Source organism: Bradysia coprophila, unplaced genomic scaffold, assembly GCF_014529535.1.
Source record: "Bradysia coprophila strain Holo2 unplaced genomic scaffold, BU_Bcop_v1 contig_70, whole genome shotgun sequence".
Taxonomy (NCBI): Eukaryota; Metazoa; Arthropoda; class Insecta; order Diptera; family Sciaridae; genus Bradysia; species Bradysia coprophila.
This window is the reverse complement of record NW_023503941.1, coordinates 4114768-4130483: the sequence shown is the minus strand read 5'-3', so window position 1 is coordinate 4130483 and position 15716 is coordinate 4114768. Positions and strand designations below refer to the sequence as shown.

At 37.0% G+C, this 15716-nt stretch overlaps 2 protein-coding genes across 3 annotated transcripts in view; both read right to left on the bottom strand.

Annotated features, from left to right (window-relative positions):
• LOC119083772 overlaps positions 1-15716 on the bottom strand; it is a 114965-nt gene that overhangs the window by 75129 nt on the left and 24120 nt on the right. The window lies entirely within an intron of this gene.
• LOC119083797 (high choriolytic enzyme 1-like) lies at positions 8535-9447 on the bottom strand. The gene is made up of 2 exons (XM_037193605.1): positions 9156-9447; positions 8535-9097 (listed from the first exon to the last, which is right to left on the bottom strand). The coding sequence occupies exons 1-2, from the start codon at positions 9418-9420 to the stop codon at positions 8586-8588; spliced, it is 777 nt and encodes a 258-aa protein (XP_037049500.1). The 5' UTR covers positions 9421-9447; the 3' UTR covers positions 8535-8585.

Here is a 15716-nt window from a genome sequence, read left to right as displayed (position 1 = left end):
CCGTTGGAGGTCCATTATTCTAATGAGACCGTTGGAGGTCCCCGTGGCAGCTAATTGGAGGTTTCGTCTTTCGTCATTTGCTGGCTCACCGTCAATGTCTGTAGCTTGTGGTGCAATTTGGTGAATGTATTTTTGGTACGAAGGGCTGCTGTATTATGGCAGTTTTTGGTGTGTGGTAGGTCAATTTAAGTGACGTTCCAGCACAGGAAAGTGGCAGGATGGAAAGTGTCACGTTGAAGTTGCGCTGGACTGAATGAATGGTATGGTTTGTATGAATGGTGTTGCGTGAAAGCCGGAAGCAGGTAAACTATAAGGACAGGTACTTGAATGTATTGCAGTTTTTTGAATGAAAAGATTAAGTAGAGTAAAGTAGAATGAGCTGCGTACGTTTGAATGAGGGCAGATGCTGAGTACTTGTTGGAATATGCAAAGGTTGAATGGAAATGCAGGAAGAACCAAACCGCGCAGATTGGAACAGACGAGCAGACAGCGACAAGGAAGGAACGCGAGGATGGCGGGTAGCTAAGTGTGTAGTAAGTGCACTGGCCAGAGAGGTAATTTGACTGACTATATTGACTAAATGAAAGATAACGTTTGTAGCTAGTCCGACTGTTAGACCGAGCGGCGGCAGTTGTTGTTAGTTACCTCTGTAACATACAGAGGTATATAAGTTCTAGCAACTTGAGTGGCGGCCCAGAGCTGCAGACCTCAGACAGGCCTGGGGAATTCTCGCGAGACAACCAGGTCAGTCTCTGGTCAGCTTGGATGGCCGAAACGTAACAGGAAAACCCGACGTGCTTTTCCCTTACTGTTCTAAGTGAGCCTGACTGGGACCAGGGCCTGGTCCCCAGCTCAAGATGTGAAGTCTGAGTCTGAGTCTGAGTCTGAGTCTCGACATAAAGGATGATTCTGCTTCTCGAAAAACTAACTTCATCTGACACCTTCGCTCTTCTTTCAAAAGTAAGTAAACGCATAGGGAAACAGATCGTTTATGTATGGATGGGCGTTCTGTGATGTTCTTCATTTCTAACCATTCATTTTCTGTTCAACAATTCAGTTCAGATTGATTTCGATGGTTTCCACAATTTAATTGTGAACCGAATCAAAACAGCGAAAACATCGATATTATTTACCTACCTCTAAGGCACTATTCAATTCTCAATTCAATCGTACACCTACTTTTTATTAAAAAAGTTTTTTTAGAAAAATGTTTTATCCATACGAACACAACGTGAACATATACAGTATATAATACATCAAAAAGACGGTGAATATAACTGATGAAAAAAAAAAAACAAACTTAAATTCAAAAATTATTATCCACAAAACATGTTTGATTTATTGAGTCTATGACATATCTTGACATTTTAAGGTTAATTTATTTTTTTGTATTCCTTCCAATACACATCACAGAGTGTCTCTATATCCACTCCGGTTCAAATTTTTTTTTCTTCGGAGGTTTTTGTTGTGGTCTTAAAAACGAGAAAAATAATTTTTTTTAACCGAAAAACGTTCCTTCGCGTATTCGTATTATAGGTATGGTAACGTACAACATAATATGTCTTATTCCACATTACAGCTAAACAACCATAAAAAAGTGCTCTGTGATTAATTTAAAAAATGAAAATAAAAAAAAATTTGAAATTTGAAGTTGAACGATCAACATAACATACCAGAAATGTATTAAAAATATCAAAAAAAAAAAGAGAATCGAACGAGAGAAGAAAAAAAAATCTTTTTAAAATAATAACTTATAAAATTGTACAAGACACACACACACTACACACCAATGATGGTTTTTATAATCCTTTTGATTTTGAAGAATAAAAATTGTTCGCTTCGTGTGTTTTTTTTCACTTTACTTTACTTTACTTCGCTTCTCTGTTGTCAAATATATTGGTTAATACGAATATCATTTTGGATAATACAAAAAAAAATCGTTTTTTCCTCTTCTCGTTGTTTTCTTTTTAATTTGAAAATATTAATTATTTTACGTAAGTAAACTAGTTGGATACGTATATATACAGACACTGTTTTTGTGTTGCATTGAATTATAATTATTGAATTTAGAAATCGGATTTTATATTTAATTTATGGCTGTACCGCGGAGAGACTCTGTCAGATTTTTTTTTTAAATAAATTTATTTTAACCGATGATGAATTGAAGTTGTAAAAAAAAACATTTTTGAATTATTGAATTAGTGAATATACGGCAAAAAAAACCAAACAATTCAATACGAACCTCTCCCAGAGACAATTAAATAAATTGAAGCAAAAGAATATCGACATCGCCTTTCACAGTGAAATTACCATCTCAACATTCTTTGACTACTTTTAACCACTCTACCGCGTTAGACTCTTTTTTTCATTTTATTGAATCAACTCAACAAGTCTCACCCCCATTCATCTATATTTGCTAGACTCTGAAGGACTAGATTTGGCATTTACTTAAATGAAACCGCTCACCACGCTCATCATAATCTAGTACTTCGAGGTCAATGCTTTATAAAAGTGGATGTTTACACTAAAGTAAATGCAAATCCACAAAGCCAAACAGCACTCAAGTTTCGATAGAATTCGATTACAAAGCAAGTTTACTTCATTTTATAGCACCAACGATTTAAACAGACCTTTATCACAACGCAGGTGAGAAAATAGTCATTTTCTCCCTACTGATGAAACTTCGGAAGTTTTTGTTGTGAAAAGTGTTGTGTCTACCTCGAGAAAAGTTAAAAATTCCATTTTATCGGGTGACTTGTCGCCAGAGCGCAGCGAGCAATACCATCATATTTTCAACTTGTTCACCTCGTTGTATAACAGGGCGTATCGAATTCTGCAAATTTTGAGGTGCGCGGCCTCTGTGCGGAAAACGTAAATCATCGAAAACTGTGTCCGGGCATGTGGTTGATGGATCCGAGGGAGCCTGGGAAGAAGGCTCTCGGACCACTTTAATTTTCCGATGGTCATAACTTGGAAAGTTCCGAGTATTTTTGAAAACAATGTTCTAGCGAAATGTAGAGATTTGAAAACTCTACAAAACTACCGAAGAAACCGATGGTCCAAAAGGTGCCACTGCCAAGATTGCGCAACATCAAAAATTGGACCTTTTGGTTTTTGACTTATATTTCCTGAGAGACAAATGATTATGTTGAGCTTGTGGTATGAGGTGGTAGGGGAGGTCGAGCACTACCAGTACACTAGGCATGTCCCGGTAAGCAATTCACCTGAAACTACTTTTTCAAAATTTTGGAAACAAAATTTTAAGAGTACCCAAGTCGCGCACGAAGCCAGTGAACACTGCAATCGTTACTGCTGAGTCGAGGACACATTGGCCAGTAAGTATACATAATATTCCATGAAAGTTGCATCCTCAAGGATTGCCACTTTATAAGAGAATCAGAAACATTGGGCAAAACATAGGTCAGTGCATCCTCAAGAGTAACTGATGTTTGAGGACTAGGATCCCCTAAGCCCTTAACAATCTCTTGACTTTGCGTGGTAAACCTTCTTCGCGTGCTACGATTTTCTAACAGATTTATAACATTGTAGCATGAATATTGCCACCAAGTGGTCAATGATCTCATCCAAAAAATTTGGAGCAAAAATCAACAGGAACACAATGCAATAAATTAAATGTCGCTTGACTACACAAATGAAGACGTGAAGGAAAATAAAACATTTTGCAGCTGTATACGATGAGACATAAGTCATCGTAAGTTAGATTGAAATTTCATTGGATTTTATTCAAGTCAAAAGATTAAATAAATAAAAAAAAAATTCTGATTTGATGTTTGTCCATTATATCGCCAATGAGACCCCATTTAAATTGAATTTCTTACTTTGTTCTACTAGACCTAGCTGCCGAGCTGAACGACTTAAGAACATATACACAATGTATGTATATGCCACCCCGGCATATGATGCATATATTAACTCGAAAAAGCAAACGAAATCGCTGATAAGTCAAAATTATAAAAACGAGAACATTTGCGCGTTGTTGTTGCTATGCTTTTCACATTTTTTTTCGTCTTCTTTTTATTTCTTCTTATTACTCCTCCGGTTCGTATAGTATAGTAGAGATATATACTCTGCAGCTACATAAACAACACCGATTTTTTTTCTTTCTTCGATTCTTCCATTTCTTTCATTCGATTCCGATATAATACACAAATGCATTCGGTTTTCAAACCAATTTGATATATGATCCGAAAAGTCCACACACAACCGCCACAACAACGGTATGAAGAGAAAAGAGAGCAGAAGCTTCGGAATATAAAGTGTGGGGAAGACGGTTGGTGGTTCTGTATGAATTTCGCTAAAATCAGATTTTAAATAGATCGCTTGAATCTGAATTCAATTAAATGGTTTAATTGAACACGGATACCCAATACCTACCGCAATGTTTTCGTTTACGAAACGAAACGGTTGGCATTTTGATTTCTTGGTAAAAATGGTTTTGTGTTTATTTGTCGCCAGTTCAATAAAAGTAAAATAAATTTTGCGATGTTTTTTTCGATTCTGTCTTTCTTTCATTGCGATTGATGGTACATTATTCGGGTGATGGAGAGGAGGTGATTTGAACTCTTTAGCTAAGAAAATAGATTTGATTTTGAAAAAATTTGGCAGGACGAAATCAAACAATTTCTGTTCTCAATACACTTTTGCCTATCTGATGGGACAATTCTACCGTGTGAGTATCGCCTCAAACGATAATATCGCCTCGAACGATAATATCGCCTCGAACGATAATATCGCCTCGAACGATAATATCGCCTTAAAGACGAAAATATGCAGTTCTGAGCAATAATATCGCTCAGAGATGATATTATTGATCGAAGAAACGAGGATTTTCGCCCAGAAAACAATAATATCGCCCTCTGGGCACAGAATTTATTACCCAGAAATTATCACTCTGGTCAATAATATCACCCAGGGTTATAGTATCACACACAATTTTGTGGACGATATTATCACGTTCTGGGCAATATTATTCGAATAAACCAAAAAATCCAGGTTAATAATATTGTCCAGAGCGATATTATCGTACATCCTAGGCGATAATATAAACGAGTACGAAATTACAATTTTTAACGCACAGGGTCATAATATGAATATCGCACAGAAGATGATATTATCGTCCAGACGATGATATTATCGTCCAGACGATGATATTATCGCCCAGACGATGATATTATCGCCCAGACGATGATATTATCGCCCAGACGATGATATTATCGCCCAGACGATGATATTATCGCCCAGACGATGATATTATCGCCCAGACGATGATATTATTGCCCAGACGATGATATTATCGCCCAGAGGATGATATTATCGCCCAGACGATGATATTATCGCCTAGACGATGATATTATCGCCCAGACGATGATATTATCGCCCAGATGATAATATTATCGCCCAGACGATGATATTATCGTCCAGACGATGATATTATCGCCCAGACGATGATATTACCGTCCAGACGATGATATTATCGTCCAGACGATAATATTATCGCCCAGACGATGATATCATCGCCCAGACGATGATATTATCGCCCAGACGATGATATTATCGCCCAGACGATGATATTATCGCCCAGACGATGATATTATCGCCCAGACGATGATATTATCGCCCAGACGATGATAATATCGTCCACAAAATTCTGTGTGAAAATATGCAGCGTGATAGAAGGAACATGTGAATGACAGCTGGCACCTATGGGAGATAATGTGAGAGAATTGGTATCGTTTTTTCGATAGATAATTTTATCTCGAAGCGGTAATATCGCATGTTTTCGTCTTTTGGGCGATATCACCGTTCGACGCGATAATCACACGGTAGAAATATCTTGTCTTCTCTTGCCTATTTCCAAAATAACCACCGCCAAAATTGCGATCTTTGATTAATTACCATAAATTGTAGCATTAATACTCAGTAACAAGTCGTTGATAGATATATAATACAGCAGGCCGCATACGCGAAAGACTTAAGAAGAAAAAAACCTATCGCACGGAATGCTAGCTAAACAAACTCCACTGCCAAGCATGTGTTATTCCAAAGAAAAAAGATTAAAACAACGAGAAAAAAAAAACCGAAGTAAAAAGTCAAATCTTTTAAACACAACCTTGAGCTGACACGCCTATTACAAATTTCATCTCATCTTAATACTCCCCACTCCCCCCAGACAATCTCTCTCCAGTGATCTTTGAATTAATATTTCGGGTTTTTTCTGTAATATTTAAATTGGATTTTTGTTAAAATAAATGGTGGAATAATCCAAATAAATAACACAAATATCTCCGAATGAATATTAATACACAACAACCGAAAATCATTTCAAAGAATGAACCAAAAAATTTTTTTTTAACTAACTCGAAACTGGTGGATTGGCTGGTGTGTTGTGTATAGTAGTTTTATAAATGTACAAATAAGACGAAACGAAAAAAAAACTCTTCAAAATTTAAATAGATCATTTGTCAATTATTTATTCATTTTAATTATTTTGATTTTGTTAGTCCAGTCCCTTCACGTACCATTCGAGTACAGATATTTTCACATTCCATAGAATTTAATACAAATGGCGTAGATATTCAAGATGGTGGATGAAGACAATACTCGTCACAGAATCACGATATTAAACAGGAGGAGATACCAAGTCATTGACCGTTAACTGAAACTACAGTTGTTAGATTTTCAAGAATTCTTCATTTCTTATGCACTGAGTTTACGTCAAGTTTATAGCGCGAAATTTAAATGACTTCCAGTTTCAATTCGAAATTGGCGCCAAAAGCAATTAACTTTGCAGAAATGTCATTGTAAACTGAAGATGGGTTACATCGATTAACTGAGAACTTACTGACCCTGGAATGCGTACGAGAAATCTATTTCATTTACCGATGGTTACTTTTGTTGCTCACAACCGGTTCTGATCGAAGAAAATTAACTTGTCAGTGAAAGTTGTGACTAAAGATGACAGTTAGTTTGGGTCTTTAATCGATAAAATTAGTTTATATCGCCACGAAAACTGTCAAAATTTAGTTTCATTAACTCACAGTGGGTCCACTGGGGGACGAGAAAATAGACTTTCTGTACGTGTGTAGGAATACAATTATTTGCCGGAACATTTTGCTCATTCCAATAACGTGCTCCTACACATGACGACGCGATAACAACACCTTATGCAAAATTGACGTTAAATTTCTTTTGTTCTCTGACAATTTAACAAAAGGAATTTCAGGTAATCTTCGCGTTAAGTGATATCGGTGTGTGAGCAGTTACCAATTTTTAAGTTTGAAAATGAGAGGTTAAGTGAGCCAACAGTGGGACAATGGGTTAACATCATAGAACACTGGTGTGCCCTTGCCACACAATATGAGTGGTGCAGCATTATTTAATTTTCCACGCTATTTGACACTTTAAATGTCATACAAATAAGGGAAAATGACAAAATCTATGAAATATTGTTTGTACGATCACGGCACGATTATTAATCTCTTTGTGATGGCAAACTCTGTGGCAGAGTCTCCATCAAACTGATACTAGATCGACATATTTACGATTTTCTGTCTATGAGTTTTCACGCATGATGTAAACGCTCATTTTACAGACATTTTCATGCATTTTGCATGGTCTCACGAAGTGTGTGTGCATGGTTGGTTCTGCTTTTAAGTTCACAGTTGCTAAGACCACGTTAAATGCATGAAAGAATGGAAGATGCTTGAGAAATGAGCGTTTACATCAGGTTTACATTATGCATGAAAACTATATGACAGGTGGCTCGTACATTTTATGTCAACATATTTCAATCATTTTGCACTGATCACTTTATAGAGCATTTTTTCAGACATTTTTCACTCAACCAATCGAACCAAATTCAAATTTTAGGCGCAAATTAATTACCAAATACAATGCGCGTTGTTCCTAGACTAAATTGTTTCGATGGAACATTTTTTTCCTTCTCAAATATGAGAATTGAAACTGATTAAAACAACCGACTCTATCGCAAAAAAAAACTTTTTGTTAAAACTTGATTTTGAGTAGGATATGACTGAAATATACATTTTTTGGGCATTGCATTACAGAGCCGGTTATTACGATTGTTGGACAAAGCACACATTTCAATGGAACAGAAACATTTTCCTAATTATTTGAATTTTTTTGTTGGTTTTATGTTGCTTATGACTGTGTTAGCCGGTCAAAAACGGATCACCTTGCCATAGATTAGCTTCAGTACACTTACAGCAATAAACAGTTTTTTGATAGAAAAGCTATGCAATTGAAGCGAGCAGATTTTACGTGCTTCAGGTCTATAAATAGCAGGAACTGCAAATTCCGATATCATGAGAACTGAAAACGATAAGATAAGATAGACTGTTATATCTGCCAACGACATGTCCCATCCGCTGTTTTGTTTGATTAAATTGTCGTTTGAGACTACAGAGTGAGGTGTGACTATATCATTCTTAATCCGTTATCCATTGGCGACAGCGAGACTAGGAAGGGAGATTAGAGAGTAAAGAAACTTCCTGTAAGTTTTGTAGCTCTTCAGAGAGTTTTATTATAATTAATCATCCTGTCACCTAGCACTCGTACATTCTGTTTAAACGTAACACATCCCCGTCACTAAGACGAGTCTGTCCGATGATATCAATGTAACTGCTATCTAACGTCTGAATGGCGTCTAAGCCATTGTTCGAAAAAGCCCACCGCGCATAGTGAACGACCGACCTCAAATCGTATGGTGTACCGAAATTGCTAAACCATTGCGGATCGACAATGTCAAATGCAAAGTGAAAATTGGGATCGATATTCTGCCACAAAATGCGCACGAATCTGTCCCGTTCAACATCGTTGTGCATGTGATCATATCCCAATGCATGAACGGCTTCATGTACAGCTATACCTGGAGACACACAACCTCTGCCTATGGACATTTCTTGTCGTCCACCCTGTCTACCAAGCCATGACCAACATCCATCACCGTTTATAATGTCGACGAAATCTGGCTGAGTAGTTCGCTGAACGAATCTTATGCACGTTCGGGCTTCAATCGTCCTAAATTCAGCGTTCATCCATTCAATTTCACTGCCAGCTGCAATAAGTTAGCTCCTTAGATGAATCATCTACAAATTCGAGCCCTTTTGACTTACTAAATCCTTCACGTGCATCGACATTGAATGGAACGATGACGTGACCTAATTCATTTTTTTGCCATCTGAACGACGGATAAGTCCAGCCAGTTCTGCTACTATCATTTTTCGGGGCACTCAAAATTGCTTTCTGCTTGTTTGATAGTTTGATATCTCCTTGAAAGAAATTTTGGTAAATGCCTGAACCGACGGGAACTGGAACGGGTGAGCCGACTGCCAATGCAACAGAAATTGCCACAATGCAACAAGCAACAACGTTAAACATTTTCAACAGAATGACAATCAACAGTTCTAATGTAACGGGCATATATAGCAAACAGGCTGCAGATTACAATATCACGAAGAGTCGAGACGATAAGATTGGAATATTTTATCTGAATTGGCACTTTCCGTTGTGGGATTGCCCCATTCGCTGTATTCGCATCGAATTTTTTGGGCTTTATTTTAACTTTCTTCGACTAAGTTTAGTAACTTTAAAAGAGGAGGTTGCTGGTAAGGACCCGTTAAGGACGGCTATCACCTGTTATCGAAAACGACCTCAGGACAGCTTTGACTAATGAGGTCTTTTATGGCAAAACGAATGTTGAAAAAGTGAAGTACAAGATTTGAAATTGAACTCTTCAAATCACTTATAACAAATGAAGTAATAGATCCAATAAAAAACCACTTGCATGCTTGCCATATGTGAAAGGTTACTTAGGAGTCTGGCTACGGCTCTGATCGAAATATCGGTAGAAATGTAAGTTAGGACATGATGGGTCAAGGATCTACGTAAAAAAGAACGACAGGAATTACCCCGTTTCCGTGTAGTTTCGCAATATGAAACACGATCTGTCGCAAACGATTCACTGCCTAATGCTCTTTGATTTGATGATTTTCATTGCAGCAGGGTTTACTTAACTTACGGTCCATGTTATCTTGGGATTAGTGGAATTATAGCTTTTGGCACGAGTTTCAAAATTCCTGCTTGCAAAAAAAAGTGTTTCTGAGCGAACCACTCGAAACACCCTACGAAATTTGTACAGAAAATTAGCCCGTTCACTGTTAACCCTGTTCTAAATCCGTCTGCAATCCGATCGCCACAACTGAAAACACTAATGCTAACCGTCCCGATGATCGCATTTATCTACACCACACGAAAGCTCATTTTTCACAAAATCGAAAATATTTTTCAATCAAAACCATTCGACATTATGATCCAATCATTTCGACTCATTAACATTAATAACGTATCGATGTCGACATCCATAGATGTCCATTGAATAGCACACATTAATACATTCATCCAAACGATTGTGTCTTATAATTGGAAATAATTTTTTTTTTTCGTTCGTTTGTGCTGAAAAATGTAAGTTTAAGAGAGTATAAGATAGGTAAACGCCCAGTTTTTTTTATTATTATTACTATTATTATTCTTGTGAACATAACATGTTTCAGTGTGTATGTCGTTCTCGGTGTGTGTCAGAATGAATATGTTGAACGTGTTTTTTTATGGGGGCTATTTCGTTTGGAGCATGGTAATTTTTGACGTTTAAATTGTACATTCGATTCGAAATTCAGCGAATTGAAGGAAACTTAATTTTCTGGAGGAATTAACTCCACAAATGCTTTAAAATAAATTGAGAATGGATAGCGATAAATTAACCCCAAACTCATATGTAAGGAAGCATTGAAATTTACTTTACTACATGCCCCATGCGAAAGTGGATCATTACACAGCAATTTGCCCCCTGCGAAAATGACCCATTACATGTGGACTATTTTTGATCAATTTTTTTCTTCTTTTTTTTAATGTGGAAATCAACTTTTTCATGGAACAGGTAGTAAACCAGAATTCATTGGATGTTGATACGTACTTCGTTTCTTCGGAAACAACTTTGTGATACTCGCAGACTAGTGTGTCTTTGAGCAAATAGCTTCGGTAACTGTTTTTCGATTAGTGTAGGGTTTGTATATCCGAGCCGAAGGTGAAAGCTTGTTGCTCAAAAGGCACTTGTAAGTTTGATTTTCTAACAAAGTTGTTACCTGACGTAATTCATTGCTTTCCCAGCATCCAATGTAACATACTATTAATGGCTATCCCACGGGAAAGTTGTAATTACATACATATTCGGCTCGGATATGCAAACTTCACACTTGTCAAAATAATGGTATCCAAAGCTCTTTACTTAAATACTCACTCGTAAGTTCGACTAGTATCACAAAATTGATTCCGCCGCATCGAACATGATCTACTATTTCGGTTCATTTATTCGCACATTCGTTCAATTAAGATTCTAAGGCCCCCTTACGCAGTCGATTGTCAGTTGAAATGTTTGATGCAAATCCAACTTGATTGAAAACCCAACACTAATAGACGAGTTTGGGCCATCCATACAGTACTCTGCACTGTAAAAAGTAAGGCCGTCTGTCTCCGTTTTACTTTATTTAAGGACTCAATTCTTGTTATCAGGACACTACTTCCCTATCTTCTAATGTTTAATAGTACATCGAGTAACATTGGGAAGTCAACGAAGCACAGAAAGTTATTGCTGAAAAGACTGGGTTATTGATTCTACAGGTGTAGTGTTGCGTCATTTCAATCAGTGACACAAGTAGAAGAATGGAAAAAACGGTTGTTTAAGTACTTAACATTTGAGTAAGGAGTTTCGGTCACTTCCTATTTTCACATCAGAACGATCGATGTTGTGAATGATTTTCAACTTATAACTAGACGAAATCAACCAACTTTCTAGGCAATCTGGCTTTTCTAGACTTTTCCCGTTTATGTACCATTCATTTTCCCCTTCCAAACGGACGAGGGTATTAAAATTGCGTGACAAGTAAAACCTATCATACATCTGCCAGGCAGATTCTGCCTGTTCTATTTATTTACTGAAAGTAATGCAGTGCTATACATAAAATGTTGGGTAAAGTGTTGTTGTAGGCCAGAAGAACTTACTGGTTGCGAGAAGTAAAGGTACATCGATCGAGAAGATTGTACATTGTCTAATTGAGGTGATCTTCATTTTGGGGGTGCATGGGTAAGTCTTTTTTTAACGCTTTGAGAGCTCGCTACTTTACTAAACATCCATTCAACGGACACTATCCTGGACCTCAGAGAATTAATAGTAAAACTTGAAGTATTGTGACCCAAATCTGACTATATCGTCTATTTCGCAGTATTGATGGCTTTTCGTTGTGTAATCCAAGGCATATTTGTTAAAGAGATAAGTATCTCGATAAACACCAAATTGCATGTACAAACACATGAAACGTTTAAAATCTCATAAATGAAAAACAGCAAATTCTAAAATTGCTTCAAAATGTAATGACGACCGACATTATCTAAAACAATTATGAATTCGCTGCAATTAGCTTGCAAATGATTATCTGAATGGTACCATTGCCATGTGATGGAATGGCTCCGATTTCAGTTCGGTTACATATCTTTCTCGATCAAGTAAAGCCAATTTTTTTTCTTCTTAAAAAATGAGGTTTCTGACGAAAATCATTTTGTTCTGCGTTTCGGCAAAGTTCGTGATTAACATTGAATTTGATCACCTACGCCCTGTCGCGGTAAAGAGCTCGATTCAAACGGTTTTCTATTCAATTGGTTTGTAAACCTTTTTTTTACAGAGGAACAAAGTTACGGTTGAAAAAGTTATCTGTAAATGTCACCCTGAAGGCAAATTTGACAAAAATTACAAATGTCTAGTGAAATACATTGACCGCAACAATTTGAAAATTGATGTGTCTGGAAATTTAACCGAACCAATTTCGTCCTTCAGAAGCCGGACGAAATTTTTCTACAAATACAGCACCTATCAGCAAATCGGCGGGGATTTTAACGTATACGTTTGTGAAGTGCTGGCAAATGGATATGGAACTCCTATAATAGAATGGCTCTTTGGTAGCTTTTCTAAATTTACAAACCTTAGCCATAAATGTCCGTACGCTGGTAGTCTATATTTCAGAGCGGACAATGTATCCGTTGATGAATTTAGTTACCCCGATTTGATGCCGTCAGGTCAATATCGCCTTGATATTACATTGTTTGAGGATATGGAAAAAATATTGGCAAACGTCTACATTTACTTTAGCATTTCTGATCACAGAATCGATGTAAAATCACTCAAACTCTGACCAGTTTCTGCGTACTCGAACTCTTGTGTGCATTTAAAAAATAAAATTTTTCTTGTCGATTGATGAGTGTTACTGAATAAAGCACAAAAGATTGGTCAATTTCGTCAAATTTGGTTTGTAACGTGCGTGCACAGTGTGCCTGAACCAAACAATCATAAAACTTAGTGACGTATTTCTGGCCAAGACATTCTTTAAATCGATTTTTTACCATGAAGCCATGATGGCTCATTTTTGGCCAAATGGAGAAAAGTGTAGATCTGGTTGTGTTCTCCATTTTTCTCCATTTGACCAAAAATGAGCCATCATGGCTTCGATTTAAAGAATGTCTTGGCCAGCATTATGTCACTAAGTTTTCTGATTCTTTAATCAAAAATTCTTGAACCTCTGATATCTCTTCGTATTTCACCTTTTTTTGGGTTAATACAAACAACTTTTGTTCGAAGGGTAGGTAGGGCGCAGTGGGCGCTTTCGAAAAGTAAAAATTTTGTTTGTTCCATCGATTTCCATACATTTTAACGAGATACCAGAAAGTGACGAAAATAAATCTAATCATGAACGCGCGTTAGTAAGAGGGCGTGACGCAGGTGCTACAAAAATTTTTACGAAGCACAGAAAGTTATTGCTGAAAAGACTGGGTTGAGAGGATAGGGTGATGAGCGAAGTTGTTGATTCAACTGGCGGAGTGTTCCATCATTTCAGTCAGTAAGACAAGTAGAAGAACCGAAAAAAACGGTTGTTTAAGTAGTTAACATTGGAGTAAGGAGTTTCGGTCACTTCCTATTTTCACATCACAACGATCGATGTTGTGAATGATTTTCAACTTATAACTAGACGAAATCAACCAACTTTCTAGGCAATCTGGATTTTCTAGACTTTTCCCGCTTTTGTTCCATTCATTTTCCCCTTCCAAACGGACGAGGGTATTAAAATTGCGTGACAAGTAAAACCGATCATGCATCTGCCAGGCAGATTCTGCCTGTTCTATTTATTTACTGAAAGTATTGCTATACATAAAATGTTGGGTAAAGTGTTGTTGTAGGCCAGAAGAACGTATTGGTTGAGAAAAGGTAGATCGATCGAGAAGATTGTACGTTGTCTAATTGAGGTGATCTTCATTTTGGGGGTGCATTGGTAAGTCTTTTTTTTGAACGCTTTAAGTGCTCGCTACTTTACTAAACATCCATTCAACGGACACTATCCTGGACCTCAGTTAATAAATAGTTTTAGTTGAATTGGTGTGATACAAATCTGAGCCAAACCTGACCTGACATGACTCGTTTGACTATTTTATTTTATTAGTTTTTTGGTTTTATAATCGAAGGCCCGTCAGTAGCTGTATCGGAGAAGATTCGTAAGATTCGCCGTTCCATATTTGTTAAAGAGATAAGTGCCGTGATAAACACCAAATTGCATGTACAAACACATGAAACGTTTAAAATCTCATAAACGAAAAAAAGCAAATTCTAAAATTGCTTCAAAATGTAATGACGACCGACATTATCTAAAACAATTATGAATTCGCTGCGACATTCGCTGCAATTAGCTTACAAATGATTATCTGAATGGTACCATTGCCATGTGATGGATGGTTCCGATTTCAGTTCGGTTACATATCTTTCTCGATCAAGTAAAGCCAATTTTTTTCTTCTTAAAAAATGAGGTTTCTGACGAAAATCATTTTGTTCTGCGTTTCGGCAAAATTCGTGATTAACATTGAATTTGATCATCTACGCCCTGTCGCGGTAAAGAGCTCGATTCAAACATTTTTCTACTGACTCTTCAAAGAAATGATAACAGAGGGCGTTGCTGCTGCTAGCGCAGCGCCATCTGTTATCATTTCTCTGATTGACTTATTTTCGAAACAATTTTTTTTTCTGCAGAGGAACAAAGTTACAGTTGAAAAATTTTTCTGCAAACATCAACCTGGTAGCAAACTTGACAAAAATTACAAATGTTTAGTGAAATACATTGACCGCAACAATTTGAAAATTGATGTGTCTGGAAACTTAACCGAACCAGTTTCGGCCTTAAGAACCAGGACCAAATTTTTCTACAAATACAGCACCTATCAACAGGTCGGCGGGGATCTTAACGTATATATTTGTGATTTGATGGCAAATGGATCTGGAACTCCTTTAATGGAATGGCTTCTCGTCCGAGTTTCCAAATTTTCAAACGTTAACCACAAATGTCCGTACGCTGGTAACCTATATTTCAAATCGGACAATGTATCCGTTGATGAATTTAGTTACCCTGATTTGATGCCGTCAGGTCAATATCGCCTTGATATTACATTGTTTGAGGATAAGGAAAAAATATTGGCATACGTCTACATTTACTTTAGCATTTCTGATCACAGAATCGACGTTAAATCACTCAAACTCTGAGCAGTTTCTGCGTACTCGAAATCTTGTGTGAATTTAAAAAATAAATTTT